Source organism: Thermobia domestica, chromosome 5, assembly GCF_964235325.1.
Source record: "Thermobia domestica chromosome 5, izTheDome1.hap1.1, whole genome shotgun sequence".
NCBI lineage: Eukaryota > Metazoa > Arthropoda > Insecta > Zygentoma > Lepismatidae > Thermobia > Thermobia domestica.
This window is the reverse complement of record NC_137458.1, coordinates 118,522,352-118,545,229: the sequence shown is the minus strand read 5'-3', so window position 1 is coordinate 118,545,229 and position 22,878 is coordinate 118,522,352. Positions and strand designations below refer to the sequence as shown.

Here is a 22,878-nt window from a genome sequence, read left to right as displayed (position 1 = left end):
TGAGACTTAAGAAACAGTTTTATCCTTTGGGTTGAAATCAGGTCAAGGATAAGGGGAGCGATTTCAGTAACATCTATATTTTTTTTAAATTCTTCGCTTGCTTCTATTGCGCATTTCACCACTAGTTAAAATTCATCACATAAACATAATAATACAAGGGAAAGTCATAAATCTTGCAATATGTTGGTACACAACGTACCTACATTTATTACAGTACAATGAAACCAAAATGGCATTCAAAGTATTGTCATTCGTATTGGACTGTCTGCAGCCACCTTCCTGCCAATTTCTCGATTCTATGTCGACACCACGCCTTGTCCTTAGAGGACAAAGAAAAAAGCCAGTTTGACCATGTATTTACGGTCGATCACGGACGTATACACGCGCCTGCTGTTTGCGTTATGGAAATATTGTATTAATTATAGCAAGAATCTTTTCCCAAAGGTTTTCTTTAAATCATATTTTGTAGTCTCAGTTTGGACTCATTATGAAGGGAAAAAATGTACTTTTCATTATTAATATAAGACTGGTGTTCTTGTAGACAAATCAGTTTTAGTAATATGAAATCAGTAATAATGTAAAGCTTATTTGCTAATTACCATTATGTTGATATTTATGTTTTTGTGCATCTAAGAAAAAATCAAATTACAGAATTGGGGCTATCACTTCTAAGTTTTCATAGTGCAAAATGCATTTAATTTAAAGAAATTGTACATTATTGCTTTCTTGGAATTGTGAGTCATTAATATCATGCGCTTCTACTGAAGAAATACTGGAATATATATAAGATTCAAAATACTGACCACACTAAAATTTTAAATAAAGGCAAATTACAAGTATTAGCCGTCCAAGAGTTTTTAATGTAAGTTCTGGGTTTAGATTTACAAGAATTATCGTTTCGTCCTTTGGTGTTAGTATCGCATTATAATAAGCTACTAACGTAAAATTGAAGTCTTAATGTTATACAATAAACTGAAGTTCTTCATTCGAGACAGTTACAAATACACAGTACTCGTTTAAAAAATAATGACAGTAATAAATTACGAAATATGTGTTTTCTATTGAGTTAAAGAGAGAAACATAGTTATTTATTATTGGAAAACAGATCGTATGATTTCCTGACATCATGAAACTTTTTTAACTCTAAATTGGATTTTGATGCTAATTGGTATCATAGCGACTTAATAACTAACAATATTTTTAAAATGTGTATATTAGCAAATGGTGCACGTTGGTGTTGCTACATCAGTGCAGAACCATACTGTTTCCATGTAGTGGCAGAGATTGGCTGAAAACGTCAGTATGAAAAAGAAGATTTATATATATATATATATATATATATATATATATATATATATATATATATATATATGTGCATGATACTTTAAAAAGGTCACAGGTCCCTGTTTTCTACCTGCCTTACAATCTTCCATACTACATAAATTTCGCTGAGATTGGTGACAAACCTTTTCACTTGTGTAGTACTATGATGACAAATGACATCAATCCTGTAACTTGATATCACACAAGTAAAAATTGCACTAAAGGGTTATTTATCTCGATTTACATCTCATCTTCGTTTGGACGCATTTTTGTGAAACTTAAAAATGAAACAGATTATTGGTACTCCATAAATTGTTCACTTTAGTAAGTTGGAAAGTTATCTTAAATAAATGGTATTCATCATAACGTAAGTTTTCAAACAACACAATCTCTGCTTGCGTTACATAGTAGTTATTTTTTTTTAAATTTAAAATAAGACCAGTTCAAATAACAGTTTTATAATTTGAACATATTCAAATAGAAAATAAATGTTTTTCATTGCATAAAGGATAACACTTATTGTTTTATTTGTATCTTACAGATTGGGTCAATGGAGAAAGTTACCCCAACAATAAGGTTAGAATATGATCTTCCAACGCAGCACATAAACCTCCAAGTAAAATTTGCTGATGAGGGCTGTTACCATGCTAGTGTTTCATATCGGGGTATTACGCTAAATAATGGCGACTTCGATATTATAGTCTTGAACAGTAAGTACTCCTAATAATTGGACTATTAATCATAATGCGCCACATGCATGGTTGAATGCAGCAGTAGAAAGTATTAAATTGAAGTAATAATGAACAGCTCAAACTTGATTGTAAGAATATAAATTTGCTCATATTTTAATTTTATATTGTTGTACAAGGAATTCCAGTGTATGTATACCCAAATTATATCAAGATTTCATTCAGGCTAAAATTGATAGCAGTTGCTTAGTTTCTTGTCTTAGAATGATTATAGATTGGAAACTTCTGTGTAGTTACCTTCATAGAGAAGAAAAATATGACAGATAATGCTAATATTTCATTATTCAGAATGTTTAGCTTATACGCAACGTGTGACTGTTTTGAGATCAGCTTTCCCAGAGAGAGATTACTATGTTCTTGTATATATGATAATTTTCTTCTCGTCGGAAAAATCTACCTACATTTTGTTTTCATCCGTTACATTGCTCCCTAAATATTTTAACGACGGTCAACAGGTAGCATATTAGCATACTTAAAAAAATGAACAGTAGACAATTCGCATTAGAAGCAGAACTCTACTCAACTCTGCTACGTACAGTAAACAGCATCAAATTACAATATTACGTTTGCTTATGTTATTTCTAGTTTTAATTCACAGCTTGTAGATGTTGCAAATAATCACTGTAAGTAAGTATTGTATCATTTAGGAATTATATCGAATATTATGTCTATGAAAATGCGATATTTCTGTTAAGTATTAACCGTAATCTTATGGCAACAAATCTCCGTAGTAGAAAAATGAGATGATGAAAATGAAAAAGAGAAAGGTCAGGGAGGAGAAGGAATTGATACAAAGATAGATGTTTTAATTTACTTTTCATTGAATATACATGACTCCGCATATTTTAAAGCGGTGGATCGTATACACTACACACTTCAAAGCAATTGAGTGTATACTGTCCCTTCCCCAAAGTCTTGTTACATCTCAGTTTAAGAGTAGAGACCAATTTATGTCTAAGTGCTAAAAGCTCGAAACAGAAAATTCCGTATTCTGAATTTCGAGAAATGTTTTGAATATGACATTTGAAATAAATATTGTAATTGAAAGTGGTTATTAACACGTAGCTAAATTTCAAAGCATACTATACAGCTAGACTTTCCGCTGTACCCCAGCTTTTCAAACTATTCAGTCCAACAATTATGTCTTTTTTTGGTCTCTTCTACTCGAATAATATAATTGTAAAACGTTAAACTATTCTTTCTTTTTATTTGAAGTTAATAAATGCTTGAAATTTTCATGTTCATGATCTGATTGTTTCTTTCGTTAATACTGTAATTGGTGCACCTTCTAACAACTTCTACAGCTATCTTGAAACGCTTTGAGCCTCGAAAACAAGCTTAGTGAGACATTACAGGTTCACCAAACGATCTCCTGAATTCGTCGTGGGTAGTCGAAGCGTTCTCGTTCAAGAGCATATAAAACTTAATAGCATAGTACTACTCTCGCTTGCTTGGTGTGTTATTAGTTCGGAGGCAACGAGCACATGTTTCCATCAACTACTTCACATCGACTGAGCACGTTGTAGTTACAAAACGTTCAGAGATTTCTGATACCTATGACGTGTTCCTTCTTGCGCCGAGAGATGGCACGAAGGGCTTCTATGATGAGTTGCAAGATGGCAGTATCAGCTCTTACTGAATATTCCTTGTAAGAGAACTTCGATGTTTGTTGCTAAGAGTGAACTAATGTTATCTTAAACATGTTAGTCATATGTACAAGCTTTTCTTTTCATCAATTGGGGCGGAGGCTTAATGGTAGAGCGTTCACCTCTGCTGCAAGATTCATTATTTTAATAGCTGGTCACGCGAATTTGTGATGGTGGACAATATCGTGAGTTTTCCTCTTTTCTCCCATATTCTCGTTTCACGAATTATTTCGTCTCCTATAGGCTAAAGAGCATAAACGTGGACGTAAAGCTAGGAATGTATTTTCATTTCAAACTAATTCTGTATTCTGACACCATTCAAATTTGATTATATATCTCAGAACACCCATTTAATTCTTTATTGAAATGTTCGTCATGTTCAGAAGTATTGATGTGTGGAACTAGGCTAAGACGTAATATCCAACGAAATGCAGAGTTGATTTAAACACCTTTAGTCAGGTAAATACAAACTTTTGTGATATTTGATTTTTCAGATACTGATGCGTCGTTAGTCCACAAGAATGTAGCAACCAAAAACCACAATATTTGGTATGAAGCCAGGCTAATTAGCATTCAGGGTGAAAAACTTCCAAAGCCGAAGAAGGTTTTCTGTTATGTGTCTCCAAAACAGCTCACTATCAAGGAGTTTCTTCTCAAGTTCATTCCAAAGAGACTGGTCACTTTTAGGTTGTGTCCTTCCACAAAGGTAAGTATTACTTATCTGACGAATCACTGCATTTGTTTCGCTGAAACGCTGTTGTATGTTTATATGCTGTTATTGGTTGAAGGAGTTGTCGGAAGGGAAGGTATGAGTGCTTTCCTGCATTATTTTACAGAATAGCCAGAACATACGAGCACTAAAAATCCGTAAATGGTTTGTTATGCTATAATATTAAAGTGATTAGAAGTGGAAAATAGAAGCGAAAAATCACTATATAAAGTAATGCATTCCGATCTTAGAAATACTACATATAAAGTGTTAATACTTTGTAGAAAAGAAAGAAAGAAAGTGAACTCTTAGTATAATATATCACAAGTATTGTACATTCATATTGAAAACAGAACTTCTCAGAAACTCCCTTTAACCATACATAAGATTTAAACAAATTGGTTATGTATTTTCTTCTTCTTTTGGGGGAGGGTCCAGGCCCGTATCCACGGGAGTCTTTGGGCGCCCCTTAAATTTTTACTGGCCCCCTAAAATTTTCACAATAGGCTTGCAAATGAACTACAATATGATTGGATCGGCTTCCCCTAACTTCTACCGCGCCCCCTACACTTTTGGGCTGGCTATCGGCCTGGGAGTGTCCTTTCTTGTCAACATAAGTATCAAAATGTGCCGTTTGCAGGGTTTGCCCAAGTGGGCCCAACCCGAAAAAACCCACCTGGGTTTTTGGCCTTTTAGTTAGTATATTATTGATACAACTAAGGTGATCACATTGAAAGTTATTTTTGTCAGATTTTAAACTTTCTTTGGGCGAATTATATGCTTTCACGTTAAGGTAAACAACAACATTCAATGTAAGACCTTTATCGAGTTCTGAACGCCCTGAATGAATAAATAAATAAAATAAAGAAAAAAACTCACCTTAGCTTGAGATAATTATAGAATAAATTAATGTGTGGATTATGCTTATAGCCTATTCGAAGTGAAATAAGCAATTTTATATTTTAGAAAATGCTTTCCGTGAATAGTGTGCTTCCTGACTCGGCGCCGCCGAGGGACGTTATCCCTCATACGTTGACGGGTTTAAGGTCATAGGTGGCGGTACTAACAGTAAATATGTAAATATATTAGTAAAACTATTAGTATTATTTATTACCTTTGATGGTAACAAAAGTATTCAGTAAAGTTTGGTTTTCCAACAACAACAGTTTAGTTCAGTCATTTGTTGCTACCCTTCAAATAAGCATTGTGTAGAATAAATACCAGCAATAGCGTAAAAATTCTTGTCAAAATTAAGAAGCTTAGTGCTCGGAGTTCCCAAGACTACATAACGCTTACTATTTTAAGTGCTAAATTCAAACTTCAGCATTAATGAAAGTTTCGATGTACATTAAAGCAAGCTGCATTTTCAGGGAAAATTCGTCGTGAAAGAAGTGTTCGGAAAATTCCCGTAATTGAACGCACAAAGCATCGAAAGTGAACTTCAATAATAAAACCATAGAATAAATGGTTTTATTCTACGTTGAAAAATATTTGTTTCATATAAGACATTTTGATGAATTATGTCTTTGTTTTAAATTAATATAGCAATTTGGTATTCATATTTGGCGAACGTCACTGAGGCTCCTGGGATGACTCGATCTACATTTGTTCGTTTGTCTGCCTGTATCACACAGTGTTCAACTTTCGGTCTTTTAAATTTTCAGAATACAAGCTGGAGACACTCTAAATTTCCTGTATAGATTTTGGCGGCATACCAACGTAAAATTACAAAATGGCGCTTTTTTTCAAAATAGCGGATATCCACGCTACAAAGCGCAGTTTTCGGTCTTTCAAGTTGAAATTTTCAGAGAAGAAGCACGAGAGACTAAATTAGCTGTATATATTTTGGCCGCATAAAATTTCATAATAGTGGGTATCCATGCTACAGGGTGCAATTTTCGGACTTTTTAAGTGAAATTTTGAGGGTAGAAGCACAAGACATTCTAAATTTGCTGTATAGATTTTTTCGGCTATCCAATATAAAATTTCAAAATGGCGGCCATTTTTTTAAAACAGCAGTGAATAGAAAATTGTTGCAAGTTGTGACAATGACAATCTTGAAATGTAAATCCTATTTTAACGTTTTTACCCCAAAGACTGAAATATTTCGAAAAAACCCAATTAAACCCTAAAAAACCATGGGCCCAGGTGGGTTGTTTTTTTTTTTTCAAACCCTGGCCGTCTGCAGGTGTGAATAAGAGTATTAAAAAGGAAACAGGTTGCTCAATACTTTAAAAAATATTATTGACCTGCTTAGTCTAATTGTTAACGCAAGCTACTTCGTAGTGCGTGATCAGTTGTTCTACTCCCAGTTAGACCACTAATATTGTCTGGTGTCAACCCATCATTATAAAGGTTCTGGGTAACCCAGTGGTAGGGCGCTCCTCTCTTATGTATGGGGTACCGGGTTTGATCCCACCTCGCGGCTAATGAGCCTTGTGGTGGACAACCACCATTGCGTGGGTTTTCTCGTTTTTTTCCCATTTTCTTCATCCCACCATTTCATTCATTGTCATCTCCCTTAGCCTTTGAGACATATTGGTAATCGTGGGTCGTAAAAGATTTCATTTAGTTTTTCATCATCAGGAGGCAATTGAGGAACTACGTGAATTAAGAAGTAACGAACTCAGATCCAGAAAGTCAGAAATAGTGATATCTGAGAGCTGGTGCACTGATACGCATCACGCATTGAGCGTGCTATAGCCCTTCATGTATTGTAGCGGCAGTGAGCTGAGTACCCCTTTCTATTAGTTAACTAATTTCATCAGTGTCTCAAACCCGTATGACTATAAAGAAAACTAAAATGAATGCAGTTCAGCTTACCTCTGTGTACTGAAATAAAATGCTTAACGTGAAGTTCCAAGAGCACGTGAAAGTTTGTCCGACCATGCGGCGAACAATTCAGGTCGCATCATGAGAAGCGTCACTTCCGGTGAAATTAAATTAAGTGGAATGGATTGGAATCGAACCACAAAACAGTATGTAGGTAGTTTAATTTTAGAAATGTAGCTACAGATGGCAGGGGAAATTTGTTTGGTGGTGTCATTGCATTGAATTACATGAGAATGTTGAACCTTGTTTTCTAGTTACTCGAAATTACGCAAATGTCACATACCATTGTGTTCCTTGGAGCCCCTCATTTGTCTGTGCTTTTCGATATAACAGTTTATTAGCTCCATGATGTTTCTCTGGCTCCGCCATTGCTGTTGATGTATTAAATTAATGTTTTAACTAATATTATTTAATATTCTTTATTATATATTTTCATATGGAAAGATTAAGTTCGCTGGAATCTAAATGCTTTATGTATTCGATCCCATGTTAAATAGTGGTAGATATTCAGCACACAACGACGTGAAGTATGTACACAACTACTTCCATTAAATTTGATTCGGTTCAGAATATCCTTTTGATTTTCTTCAAAAATCCATACGCAAGAAATCTCAAGTAAAACTAGTACCTCTGGCAACCTTGCCATGTGACTGATGTCACTTGTAAACAAAGAAATTATTTCGTAACTTTGCCGCACATACACATAAATCAAACCGAGTAATATATGCGTTACGTAAACAGATTTATCAAAATAATATTAATAATAATAATAAACAAAGAGACGATTCTTAAGAATATTATATGCATATTTGTACGGACGGATTTTTTTCTCATGAGTACCTTTGAAAGTAAACGAGCTGAATCATAGTGCTGACTACATCACCATCGTAAGTGCATACCGAAGCCAAGAAGCCATGAGTGCATACCAAGCCTTTACCTCACATACCAAGTCCTTGGGGCATCCTGTCCCGCAAAAGAGAAGATTGCACTTTTACTTTGCTATTTATTTGCAAAAATCGTGTGAAAAATTCTTACTTTTGCGTATATAAATATTGCTTACACTCTCGTTTGTATTCAGAATATGTTAGTTTGTTGTGTGGTGCAATTCACTCTGACAGGTTTTTCGGTGGTTCTCCATTAGTTACAGTAAAGAAATTCAGTAAAATGTTGGTTTATAGTCGGAACGACAGCTTCCTCTCGGATTAAGTCAGGACGTGTTATCAGCGTGAAAAACATGACAAAATGTACTAATTCTACACAACATTATTTTTTCCTAATTTAAAACTTAACAATTGTTTTTTCTTAATTATGAATCCTATAACTTTTAGATATCATAATTTGCTTCTCAAAGATAACTTTCTTTGGATTTTTTCTCTCGAAGTTTTCAAAAATTCTACACAACATTATTTTTTCCTAATTTAAAACTTAACAATTGTTTTTTCTTAATTATGAATCCTATAACTTTTAGATATCATAATTTGCTTCTCAAAGATAACTTTCTTTGGATTTTTCTCTCGAAGTTTTCAAAAATTCAAGATTGTACTCCACAAAGTCGTTATTTTATTACTTTATTCAAGTTGCCGGAAAGAAAATTAATCTTCTTTTCTTGTATATCAGGGTGATACAAAAGCCAGTTAACCCATACACTGAATTCAGGTTTAATTGCGAAAGTCAGCCATCACACCAGAACAAACTTCAGGCTCAACTGTGGACAAAAGAATAGTGAGTGCACTATTGCCAGGGTCACACGACAAAATGACCAACCCTATTGTTCAAACATATCGCTTAGTTCGAAGTGTAATTATACTCATATCATAATATAAAACCTTTTTTTAGATAAAGTGACTTTTGCGCCACCCTGTATTATTATTTTTTAATAAATAACTGTTTGAAAACGTAGAAATTACTGTTTAATCTGAAATTCACATGCAACATTGAGACAATTCATTCTGATGGTCTTTGATTTTTCTCTTATTCTGTAATTACTCTAGAGTGGATTCGGATTTTTGCTTGTGAATAACTGTGTCTTATGCTGGTAGAATCGAGAAATGCCTTGAACATAACTTCATTCACGGCGAAGTAAGTAAAAATAAGTGTATAAAATTTCTATCGTCCATCAGTTTGAACATACCTTATCAGGAACAGTCGCAATGTGTAATTTTGAATGCATGCGAACGGTACTGTCACTTTATAGAGTTTGGACTGATAAGTAATTATCATTAATGTTCCATTCTAGTATACAGTCTATATGAGACGGAATCTCACTGCTTAAATGGGATCCGAACTGCTACTAGGTTTTTATCCGAGCCAAGCAGTGCACCGGAGATCGAATCTGGGAGCGCACAAAGAGACGATCATTACTAATTGTTTTTTTCTTTTCAGTTCCATTTTCTTAGTAACAATAACCAGTACAACCAGCCTTCCTTCGTCATTGATGATGGATGTCAACCCAAGGTAGAACTAGTAACGAGAGACAGAAATGTCATAGCCGCAACGTTTACACACTTTTTGCTCAAAAATATTGGTAGGTATACATAACTTGAGTTAGGCTTGTGTTGTTCATGTTGAAATATTCAGTGTGAGGGAAAACTAGTAGCAAGTGAAAATTAATGTACAGAAAACACAAATTTTGTAAAATTGAGTTCTACATCATAAAACTGGACAAGAAAATATTTTGTATTTCGATGGATTCAGAGTGAAAAAGTGCGATTAGTCAGATATCAACCCGTATACCAGACTTATTAATCCTGCAGAGGCTTATTAAGTAAAATGATCCTGCAGAGGATTTGTTGTTTAAAAAATAAAGATTCTTTCTTGTATTTTCCGAATCTACGATACTTGTATTTTACTTTTTTTTTTTCTGGGAAATATTTCACATCCATTGTCACCTATTACAAAAATGTTTAGCACACCACGGTTTTGTTAATTGTTCTTTTAAACTCCAAAATATTGTTGAAGCCTGCATTATTGAGTGATGAAGTGAGTTTTCCTCATTCCTCTAAAACAGTGGTTTTTAATCTGGAATGAGAAATCCAACAAAAAGTGATGCAGGCTACTGAGATATCATGCAATAGAGCCTAAGGAAGATAATGGAAAGTAATTATTAAAAATTATATTGGAAAATAATTATATATTCATCTTCATTTGAAATCGAAAACGAGATTTCACTCGTCAAAGATAGCGTATGGTGTCAAAGCAATAAGAACGGCATACGTTTTAAGATTTACAAAGAATGAAGTACTCTAGAATTCAGTTTTTTAAACTTCAGAGTTTACTAATTACAATTCCGAATTCTCATAAATTTGTTTTTATTGGGCTAAATCTCAGTTAAATATGAAGATACATAAAAACACAATATTTCCTTGTTGCACTGTTTAAATACAAAAGCTGCAAGTTAAATCATAAGTATCAGGCAGTGGGACCACTAATAAACCATACTTGTTCTATGCTAATGAAATAGTTTTGTAATCGAAATACACCTACTGATTTTATAACCATCGGTGCTACTTTATTATTTATTTATTTATTTATTTATTTAGGTGCAACATTTAAGGTCGTATGAATGCTTTATGGTTTGCTTCGTTGACTGATAGCTTGCTTGTCGAGTGGGATGACATGACTAGGAAAATCGAATTCAAGATTTTACAGAAAACACTATGCAGGACAGTTTGCAGAAAGAATAATTGAATATTAAGAAATGAAAGGACAAAATATAATAGTTTTATGTAAAAAATCATAAATTTAAACTTAAATAATGAAATTAGAATTAATTCATTGTAGAATAAATGGAACTTGATTAAGAAAATAAAAATACCGATAATAATAATAATAATAATAATAATAATAATAATAATAATAATAATAATAATAATAATAATAATAATAATAATAATAATAATAATAATTATTATTATTATTATTATTATTATTATTATTATTATTATTATTATTATTATTATTATTATTATTATTATTATTATTATTATTATTATTATTATTATTTCTATTTCTATTGGAGTTAGGATCCTGTCATATTTACATTTCATTTGAAAATCGAAATCGTACGCATAAAATGTTTTATTATAAAAATCATTCTGGTACTTTCTGTGGAGCATGGACCTATAAACTAAATACTCTTGAATGCGAAAATAAGAAGTACTCTACAGAGATGGTATTTCATACTCATTAGTAAGATAGAAAAAAATACAATAGTATAGTGATATGAGCTCTGATAGAATATCAAATAATATAGGGTTATTAGCACATTCACTTTGCAGAAACATTCCTTGAAGTTTTTAATAATTGTTTTTAAATTTAGGATAATGTATTTTATTTATTTATTTATTTATTTATTCGTTTATTATTATTATTATTATTATTATTATTATTATTATTACGTCTGAACAACTGTTAATAGTTCTATGAAACAACAGTAATTATGTACTAAAATAAGTAAAATTAAAATAGTTGGATAAAGTTATTTATTTATTTACTTATTTACTTACTTATTTATTTATTTATTTATTTATTTATTTATTTTCATACTTCATAATGAATAATCAATTTACTCAAGACCAGAGGTTAGGTAATTATAGTTAATATTCCTAAATACTTGTGTTCCAGATAATAAATATTAATTTGAAACAAAGTACTAAAGTAAAAATTAATATATAATTTTCCATCTTCCCATTACAGGTGGTTCAGAAACTTTCAAAGATAAACAGGACTTTTTTTATCATGAAGTTCGGAAGTTTCATCAAAAGCATTACCACGATAAGTTGCCTTTAAAGGTTGTGAGAAATCGACTTTTGGAATCTGTAAGTCTATGCTATTTCTTTTCTTTTCTTTCTTCCTTTTTGCTGACATGTATTTCTAGACTTAAATAATAATGTCTTAAATTATACTAGAATAGCAAGGGTGCCCGGAGATACGCTCTCTACAGCACGCGGCGCAGTAATTATATACTATAATGTCTTTTGAAGTGTTATTTCGCGAAAATCTTCATTGAAGTTTCGCTTTGTGTCATTGTCAACAAGATTATTCAAAACTCACATTTCTTCAATTTACAACCATTTAAAAGGTGTAAAAATAGTTTACTAATTCAACTGAGCTTACTATCGATCTAGACTACAACTACTATAAGTTTACTTAACTAAGGATGTTGCAGGATACAACTTATATCAGAAATATTGATAATGACTGCGCTTAGAAGGCATTTGCAAATCATATGAGAATAACAATTGAAAACTTATCCTTTGATCGTCTGTTGATGCAGACATTGGCTCAAAAGAGTAAGAAGAGGGTGTATGAAGCACGCCGCAGGCAAGTGACTTGCATCATATGACGAAGCAATCAAGCTGAGCTGTAAATCTTGTGCTTAGTTGAAAGTTGAAGATCGAGCAACCTAAAGTTACTCAAAATACTCGAGTTACTGCTACGTTCTTCAAATCAAAATATCTTATTGGTGTGATTTTTTCCAATAAAATTGCTGTATTTAATATACATTTTCGTATAAATTGTTTAAGTTTACATATTTTGATTAAAATAATAAACTAAAATCACTCTTAACATGCTAATATCTGCAACTTTTCGACCATTCTTTGTATTATAATGTTAAAAATTTTCTATCAAAAAATTGAATAGCGTGATTCCTATTTTATTTCAGTAATTATTTCGTTAGCACAAGTTCTAGTGACTTCTTTGGGCTGACTCTTAAGATTTGTTAACTGCTACTTTATTTCGTATTATTTTATGTATTCTTTGCTTAAATGTATAAAATATGATGATATTGTGGATAACCAACCATGCTAATATAACTAAAAGAATTAAAAGTTTGAAAATAACATGTTTGCATTGAGCACCTGTAAAGATACTCTTCTGTATTTATCTTAAAATATATAACCCTGAGTTATAGTATTCGCGCCGAGTTGTGAAGCTTGACCTAGATCTACTGATTTCACCACCCAACAGAACGGGAGGATGCGTTCCAGTCGTCAAAGCCCATCCATCAAATTCTGTCAGTGTCGTCTCTCGCGCTACACGGAAGACATCTCCCGAGAATACAGTGTTGTCGGATTTGCGCCAAGTTCCGTTTTGTTAATTTTTTTTTTTTAAATACGTTAATTTTCGTTGTTACTATTCGTGTTATTCTTACCGTTTTAGAATAATTGTTATAGTGGTTATTGTTGTGCAGTGCTATTGTTGGTCGTTTTTAAATGCTTTTTTTTTTTAATACTCATTTACTATGTCTTCAAAGTCCGGCAACATTGTTGGTGAATTTCAGCTGTTTGACGTTTCCCCAAGTGTGCGCTCGGAAAGCGGCTGCACGAATTGTACCGAAGTTTTCCGATATATCGGAGCTCAAACAAAATATTTCTATGATTAGAGCCCAAGCTTCACGACTCGGCGCGAGTACTATAACCACAAAGCAGGGAATTGTAAATACAGATTAAGATATTATTATTATTATTATTATTATTATTATTATTATTATTATTATTATTATTATTATTATTATTATTATTATTATTATTATTATTATTATTAATAATAATATAATAATATAAAGAAATCACGATACTCGGAGTTGAAGAACCTGTAAACCCTTTGCTGCTTTAGCTTGAACTGTCAGCCAAGCACATGACCCACAAAGCACTTGATTGCTTCACAGTTACTCGTCACGTCCTTCATATAAATCATCTTTCCCTTCCTTTAACGATATGTGAGGTAAAGAAATTAAATATATGTTTGTGATATTGATTTCTTAAACCAATATCAAAGTAAAACCTCTATTTTTATTCTCATTTGATTTACTTATATCAGTTAAATATGTAAATATAGGTCATCATCATTAGTCGACTGGCTAACGTTGAATTCCACCTTAAGCTGTAGATCCACGCCTCATATAGCTTCGGTGCTAAGAAGAAATGCTAACATTCAATAAACAAATAAACAATTGTAGGTATAGTGTTTTATGCAAAAGAGAATATGTAATAAAACGCTTCATTGTATATAGGCAAACTAAACTTTAGCCAAAATATCAGCAACTCTTAATATGAATCAAAGCATGGTTGCAAAAGTTATAGGTTTTTTAATTAATTGTTAATTGTTATTTGTACCCTACAAGCAATATCCACCGGAATTTAGGGGCTTTCTGCAGTATCAAGACAAATAAATGTTCTATGAGTATGCACAACGCTAAATAAAATTTAGTAAATTCACTTTTCCTATTAGTACACAAGTTAAATTACTCGTATATACAATGATTACATTTCTATAAGTAATTTCATTTGTGCAATAACAAGAAAAATAAACTTATTTTCGTTACGCATATTTAAGGAATGCTAACTTTTTTTTTACTGCAGAATAACACTTTAATGGCCCGCGATTTTTCTTTTCAGTACTCAACCGAATTAATTTTGTATTCTTCATTTAGTATTCTGAATAATCTTTGTTAAGATTTCCTGATTGAAACTTAAAGCTAATTTCAAATACTTAATGATTTTTCTATGTAGAGTATGCATCTATGTAGTATCACTTACTGTAGTAGTAGTTCCCCAAATATTTATGTAGATCGTTTTATAAAGCTACGAGACATTTGTATGATTTTGTGATGATTGTAATTATCTAATTCGATTTTTCTCTCAGCGAAATCCAATGTAAACTTTTATTGAAATCTGAAGAGCCTACATTCATAGTTTGGTCTTGATGTCGCCTGATTTTTTATTTATGTACTAAAGTCAAAATAGAATGAGAAATTACTTACTCTTGTTTGTGTTGATGTGTTCCTGATATGTTCTCTTTATCTTTAAATTAAATTTTTATTCTCGTTTCAGTCCATGAAATCCACAAAGGGGTTTTCCGTAAGTGATTGGTGTCGAAACTTGGAGATAACATTCCAGGGAGAACAAGGTAACAACATGTTATTTACTTTTATTTGTTCTTTACTTCGATTTGATAAGAAATGTTGCAAAAAAATAAAGTTTTTGTAAGCCATACAAGGAATGGTTGTCAGTGATAAAATATGTTTAGAAATCCGAAAAATGGATTTTATATATAGCCTGTATACAATGAGGTTGATGTGTCACACTGAAATAACTGGACGTTATATTGCATTGGTATCTGTTCACAACAACTTATTTAGAATAAATAATCTTTAGCTAATATCTTCTGCATTTAACTATGTAATGATTATAGCATAGTTTTAACTTTAATCAATTATTATTATTATTATTATTATTATTATTATTATTATTATTATTATTATTATTATTATTATTATTATTATTATTATTATTATTATTATTATTATTATTGTTTAACGACCCATGATAAAGCACCGAGGTTAAAAGAGACGGCGATAATAATAATGAATGAAATAATGACATGAAGAATGAGAAAACGGAAAAACCCCGAGAAAAGCCCACTTGACGCGAACTGAAATCAAACCACGGACCCAGCGTACTCTAGATGAGCGCTCTACCTCTGATCCCCCGCGGCCTCTATTTTAACTTAGTTTCAAATTCTGCCAGTAATCATATCATCGTGGTTAACCATTAAATTCCTGGGAGAAGTGACTTTTTGTAAGAACAAAAAGTGAATAAATAAATAAATAAATAAGAAGGTGTAGCTGTCAGCGTCATAAATAATGAAATTGTGGCCTAATGATTTGAAGATTGATAATCGAAAAAAGGTAAGATTTGGGAATACATACATTAAAATGTAATCAAACGTACATAAGCAATATTTGAGAAACGTACATAGAATAGTAACAGTACATAGACTATTTTAAAGTGTCATTGCAAATGTTATGAGTAATGCAATGTTGTTAACTCAGTAGAAACTTATTCGTTTTCAGATGGTAATATGTTAGCTTATTACATATTCAGAACGCGTGCATGTCTGTGAAGGAAACATATACTTGTTATAACATAAAACACTGTTCCAAAATTGAAAGAGACACGGGAAGGCAACATCATATAAAAATATTCTAAAAACAATTCTATACTGTAGTATAATTTGGAATTTCCCATTTGAAGTGCTTATTTACAAAATAACAAAGATAATTTTGTATTTTGCAACGATGTTTAGTAGTCATCCCATATATCATACCTTACATAATGTAAGTGTTCCTGAGTTGAGTTGAGGAGGTTTTGTGATTTTTGTCCTTATGCAGCACCAAGGTTATGAAAGATAGGTAACACTGAAGTTTCAGTTAACGTGGGCTCCGAACCACGACTGACGTTTGGATTCAGTGCGGTTGGTAGGTGCACAGATCATCATGCAAGATCAGCCCTAAATATAACCATTTCCTACCACACTATCTCGCCTCCAAGAGACTTGGATTACAGTACTATGCTGCCGGTCTTGATGTAAATGTTCCTCTTCGGAATAACTTCCGTCAACATCAAAAGATATTTATTATATACAGTAGTGCATTAATTCCTATTACTTCTGAGAATTTTGTTGAAAATTACGTTTAGCTGTTGATTTTAGTTGAAATTTGCCTCTTTATTGAAGTAGACAAACATGCAATGTTCAGTGTTCCGAAAAGTGAACAAACTAAGTTACAATTTCGGGTTAACTACAGTACCTAGCAAAACAAACAAAATTACACTTTCAGATTAGTTAGTAAGACATTTATAAAAGATACATTTTAGCACATTCGTATGGATTACTATTGCAGCTTTGCGCTAATATTTTGCTGGATATCCTTTTGGTCTGATTACTGTCTTGATTCTTTATGACATTGAGTCTGCTAGACATCGGAAATCTGATATTATCACTCCAAACCACGATTGAACGATGGTCTCGAATAGCTATCTGTTATTAACCCGACACCAAAACTTCCGGTCTTGACCTCAATTTCTCATTTGGGTTGAGATCAGGCCTGTTTCGAAGCCAAGGTAGAATAATACCACCATGGTCCCTGAACCATTTTTGATTGATTCAAATGGTGTGACATTTTTATCCGTCTTGCTGAAAGATGCGCCATTCCTTTGGCATTAATGTTACTCTCTAACACTGCTAGGTGCCCGACACCATACATTGTCATGCTTCCTCATACCATGACGCTGACGGGACGCTTTATAGGGACGGTGGTACACTCAGTAACTTTTTTTTACTCGTTCGGTGACACGAACCTGATGTCATCACTTCGAAAAATGTTGGTTTCAACGCTCCAAATGACTTTGCTTCAATCTTCCTGCATCCACTTCCTGTGTGCTAAAGCCCACTTCACATCTTTTGCCTCTGGTTTTGGTTGAGATAACGTTTCTTTTTTGGTATCTTCGCTCGCAGTGCTTTTGTCTGGTTATTCGATTAGAATTCCTTAAGATGGCATTTATATCTTGTACCGTATGTCGACAATCTTGTAGAGAGAGAAGCAAATTCTACTGCAGTCTTGAGCAGTTAGTTCTTGTTCTCTCACCTGCTTAATACTGCATACAAATTTTCCTAATCCTGACAGGAACGCCACCACCTAACTTTTCGCAATTTCTTCATAACAACAGCCTTCTTCACGAAGTGTTACTACCCTACTCCTTTTACATTGTGATGAGTCGGCGCATTTGGTTGTGTTAGAAGCCATTATTTCTAATGAGAAAATATCACTTTTCAACTCGTACTACTGTAAAAGACGTTCACATCACAAAACTAAGCTGCTAACCGCTGTACAACAATAGTTTTGTTAGTTGAAAATAAAAATAATTACACGACCTTGTTGTTGTCGCTCCAAGATTAAATTATTGAAGTTACTGAACGATACTATTTAAACTTCTTTAATATTTCTATACAGAAAATAACATGTTCCACTTTTATATAGAAGGTAATAAATATGGTATACAGTACGTCATGTAGGACTATGTACGAAGTACACATTTATGTACGTAGAAACATCAAAGAAAAATAAAAATGTCATTGTTTATTTAGGGTAATAAAACTTCATATATTTTGTAAGATTTCATTATTATTATTATTATTATTATTATTATTATTATTATTATTATTATTATTATTATTATTATTATTATTATTATTATTATTATTATTTACTAAAAGTATCCAGAATTAATGCTACTTCCAAATTTTGCAATTACAGTCGAAGTGACTATCTTCTAGTATTTCTCTTAATGTTTTCACTACTGTTTTTAAGTTAACGCCCCACAATTATGCTCCGAGGCTAAAGGAGACGGTGGTGACAATAATGAACGAAATGGTGGATGTTCGTCTACCACACCGGAGGTGAGCTCTCTGCAACTTGGCCACGACATCCATTACTGCTTCATGTGATGTTTTATTCAATTACAGGTAGTTTGAATTAAATGGTATTAATGGAAAGATGATCATTCGATATTGTAATTAATGATATATATGTTCGTAGAATTGACTTTCAATAAATAATCAATCTTTGTAGAATACGAAAGTCAAACAGTAGGTGACAACTCCAATTGGTGGCTTATAAACTGATATGGATGACAATTAATTTGACTCTTTCAGTGTACTGGATCTCTAAATTGCAAAATTATCTTGAAGCATTATCATCTATTAAACCAATCCAGAAATTCAGGAATAAATCAGCATTATTTATGAACAGTTTGAAAAGTATTGTTATTTAAAATCTTATTATTTATCTTATTTAAAATGACAAAACTTATTCCGACTGAAATGAAGATAGAATCATCATTGCAATCGTTAAAGCTACTGAAAATGTTTTTGTACTTGAAACCCGATACAGACACTAGGGTGGAGTGAAAAAAACTTTTTTTCACCAAGCAAAACGCCTGGGGTCGAAAAAGTTGCGTAGTGACCTGGTGACAACGGGTGTAAAATATTTCCTTGATCGGTTGATATCTTCAGGTTGCGCATGTGCACTAAAGTTTGGCGAAAATGAGGAAAATTTGAAAAAATAGGATATTTTAATTTATTTTTTTATTTATTTTTTTTGTCACCAAGCAAAACGCCTGGGGTCCAAAACGTTGCGCAGTGGCCTGGTGACAACAGGTGTAAAATATTTCCTTGATCGGTTGATATCTTCAGGTTGCGCATGCGCACTGAAGTTTGGCGAAAATGAGGAAAATTTGAAAAAATGTAATATTTTAATTTCTTTTCTTTTCTTTTTTTGTCACCAAGCAAAACGCCTGGGGTCCAAAAAGTTGCGTAGTGGCCTGGTGACAACGGGTGTAAAATATTTCCTTGATCGTTTAATATCTTCAGGTTGCGCATGTGCACTAAAGTTTGGCGAAAAGGAAGAAAATTTGAAAAAAATGGGATATTTTCATTTATTTATTTTATTTTTTTTGTCACCAAGCAAAACGCCTGGGGTCCAAAAACTTGCGCAATGGCCTGGTGACAACGGGTGTAAAATATGTCCTTGATCGGTTGATATCTTCAGGTTGCGCATGCGGCATCGTCAGGTTCAGGAAGACTCCGGTCCAAGGTCCCAATTTGACACGTAAGCTGACTATTCGGATTCCAACGATGGCATCGATTGCGCGCAGTCTGCTAGTGCTGAGACAACTGACCAATCAGTAACCTTCGATACCCGGAAATCCACAAAGCAGTCGCCCAGTACCAGTCTCAAACTCCCCACGTTTGCCCAGGTGTTAGAAAGATATGGGATTGCTGACAGGCCTGCCGCAGCGATTGCTTCTGCTATTCTGCACGACACAGCCCATCCGTCAGCTGAGAGTACGGTCAACGACAGAAGCAAAGTAGGGGAGAGCGAGAGAAGATGAGGGAGGGTTTACAAGATCCGCCCCTCCAGCTCCAACCACTGCAGGCACTCTACTTCGACGGGAGAAAGGACAAAACGATGTCTGTTGAAATGATGGCTGGTGGAAAATTACATCGCAGGGAGATTGTGGAGGAACACGTGTCCCTAATCAGTGAACCAGGGTCTACATACTTCGGACACGTTACACCAAAATTCGGATCTGCTATAGCAATTACGAATGCAATCCTGGAATACGCAACCGTCGTGAACATGGAGTTGTCGGGACTGCAGGCGATCGGCAGCGACGGTACTGCTGTCAACACAGGAAAGGAAAATGGGGTTATTCATTGCCTGGAAGTTCAGCTGGGCAAGCCATTGCAGTGGATAGTCTGTTAACTCCACTTCAATGAGCTTACCCTACGTCATCTAATCGAGTATCTAGAGGGTCCTACGAGTAGCCCACGAGGGTATACGGGACCACTCGCAAAGAACCTTCATATTTGCGAGAACCTTCCTGTCCTGGAGTTCCAGCCTATCCAAGGCAGTTTTCCCGACGTCGTCCCAGACCTCAGCACCGACCAGCAGTATCTACTCGACATCTGTCGGGCTGTCGCAACCGGGCAATTCCCGCAAGGGCTGGGAGGAAGAAGTCCTGGCATGTTGTCCCATTCACAATGGTTGACTACTGCAAATCGAATCTTGCGGCTGTATGTGGCGAGTGAAATCCCATCTGAAAACCTAGTCATCCTGTCCACGTTCGTGGTCTGCGTGTACGCTCCAATGTGGTTCAATATCAAGCGCCATTGGAAGATCACGGATGCACCAAAGAATCTATGGCATTCCATGCAGTTGTCGCAGTACCTCGATCCGGAACTGAAGAAGGTCGTTTACGACACCATGCAGAGAAACGCCTTCGCCGCATATCCCGAAAACCTCCTACTGGCGATGCTGCATGTCGAGAGACCTCATATTCGTACTTCGGCCAAGAAACGAATACTGAAGGCAAGAGAGGCTCCTCCTGGTCCTGGCGGCTCGATTCGAACCTTTGAAGTTCCGCCGTTGAACTTCAGCGCCAAGGATTACACAGACATCATCTTTTGGCAAGACCTCGCTGTCACCAAACCACCACTCGTTATTGGACTGCCAGAAGATAGCCTGGATCAAGATCAACTTCAAAATCTGTGGTGGAAGGATCTACCGTGCCATACGCAAGCAGTCGAACGATGCATTCGTGTGGTGACAGAAGCTGCAACTCAAGTCTGTGGACAGGACAGGCGCGATGGTTTTTCATCCGGGCACGTCTTCCGAATCGGCTCGCGATGCCGAAGTTTGAAACTAAGAAAGACTTTGGCCCCTGTTAATCATTAATTAATTAATGAATAATTAACTAATTGCTTCTTAACTTACTCTTACAAACAATACATGAATGTTGCTAACAGAACTTCAGTGCACGAATTGGGCTTAATGGCATAATAGAATTTATTGGTAAAGCAAAAAAGGATGTTACTTCAGTGCGCATGCGCAACCTGAAAATATCAACCGACCAAGGAAATATTTTACACCCGTTGTCAACTTTTTGGACCCCAGGCGTTTTGCTTGGTGACAAAAAAATAAAAAAAAATAAATTAAAATATCCTATTTTTTCAAATTTTCCTCATTTTCGCCAAACTTCAGTGCGCATGCGCAACCTGAAGATATCAACCGATCAAGGAAAAACTTACGGAACATACCTGCGTGACTTTCATTTATTCATTGAGAACTAAGATTTCATTTCGGTTGTACTATAAGACGAGGTTTTTGGTAAGTATTGTGCCGCATCTCAAACAAAAGTAGCAACATTGAATTACTTTTATTGGTAAATTTACATCAAGACAGTGCATAAGTGCGGACATATTAATCTCTTGTTCGGAAGTTTTGAATGTAGAGTAACCTCTTATATGACTGACAATTTCTCAACTTTCCGTGAGATCTAAGGCAAGTGAATATATGAGAAAATACCTTCGTTAAGGCCAAAGTCTCATATCGTAAAAACTTCGAGTAAATAAATTAAATATTGCGTTATTATCCATAATTTCTTTCCTCTGGTTTAAATCCTTTTCGAAGTGTGCCTAGGCTGAAGATGGAGATGATGTTCTTCGAAAGTACTTCCTAGTGATGTCGTTTGTTTCTTGCGGTGACTGTTAGTATTTTACTTACGTTATTTCTAATTGCATTGTGTTCTTTCTTATTTAACTAAATTGTTTTCTGACTTTAAGAAAGTTGGAAATTTCAGTCTTATTATATTCTTAAAGTTTGCACATACAGAAGAACATTTTATTATTGATACATACTGCAATATGTCGTATATCAAGTTTTCGGGAGAGCGGAGAAACATATACTGTTCTAAACTTTAATGATGTTTTTTCTTCTTTTTACAATAGTTTATGAATAAATAGAGTAATTCATATATTTTTGTTTCTAACTGAAAATTAAACTTACCACATGTTGATAAGCTTCCGCTTACATTGATTTGTGATCTAGCATTAACATTCCGGATTAGTTTGGTTCATATTTGTGTATGAAATTGTTATTAAAATAAATCCTCATTTTTTCAGCTCTGGATTGGGGAGGCGTGAGGCGTGAATGGTTTGAATTAATATGTGCCGCGTTGTTCGATTCAAGAAACGGACTTTTTTCTGGCTTTTCTGACAACCAGCAGGCTCTGGTTCATCCAAATCCTCGACGTCCATCCCATTTGAAGTTAAAACATTACGAATTTGCCGGCCGTGTTGTGGGAAAATGCCTATATGAATCAGCACTCGGAGGATCGTATAGGCAGCTTGTAAGGGCGAGATTCACACGCTCATTTCTAGCACAGCTCATTGGCCTTAGAGTTCACTATAAGGTAAGAAATTAATTTCAACTTCA

At 34.1% G+C, this 22,878-nt stretch overlaps 1 protein-coding gene across 4 annotated transcripts in view; it reads left to right on the top strand.

The window, feature by feature from the left end:
• The window catches only part of LOC145686069 (apoptosis-resistant E3 ubiquitin protein ligase 1), a 411,433-nt gene that overhangs the window by 356,608 nt on the left and 31,947 nt on the right, over positions 1-22,878 (top strand). For all 4 annotated transcript variants that reach the window (XM_081758980.1, XM_081758979.1, XM_081758981.1 and 1 more), the window contains 6 exons: positions 1,865-2,033; positions 4,213-4,424; positions 9,642-9,783; positions 11,955-12,076; positions 15,095-15,170; positions 22,566-22,855. In XM_081758980.1, the coding sequence (XP_081615106.1) occupies positions 1,865-2,033; positions 4,213-4,424; positions 9,642-9,783; positions 11,955-12,076; positions 15,095-15,170; positions 22,566-22,855 (1,011 nt within the window). The remainder of the gene's footprint in view (positions 1-1,864; positions 2,034-4,212; positions 4,425-9,641; positions 9,784-11,954; positions 12,077-15,094; positions 15,171-22,565; positions 22,856-22,878) is intronic.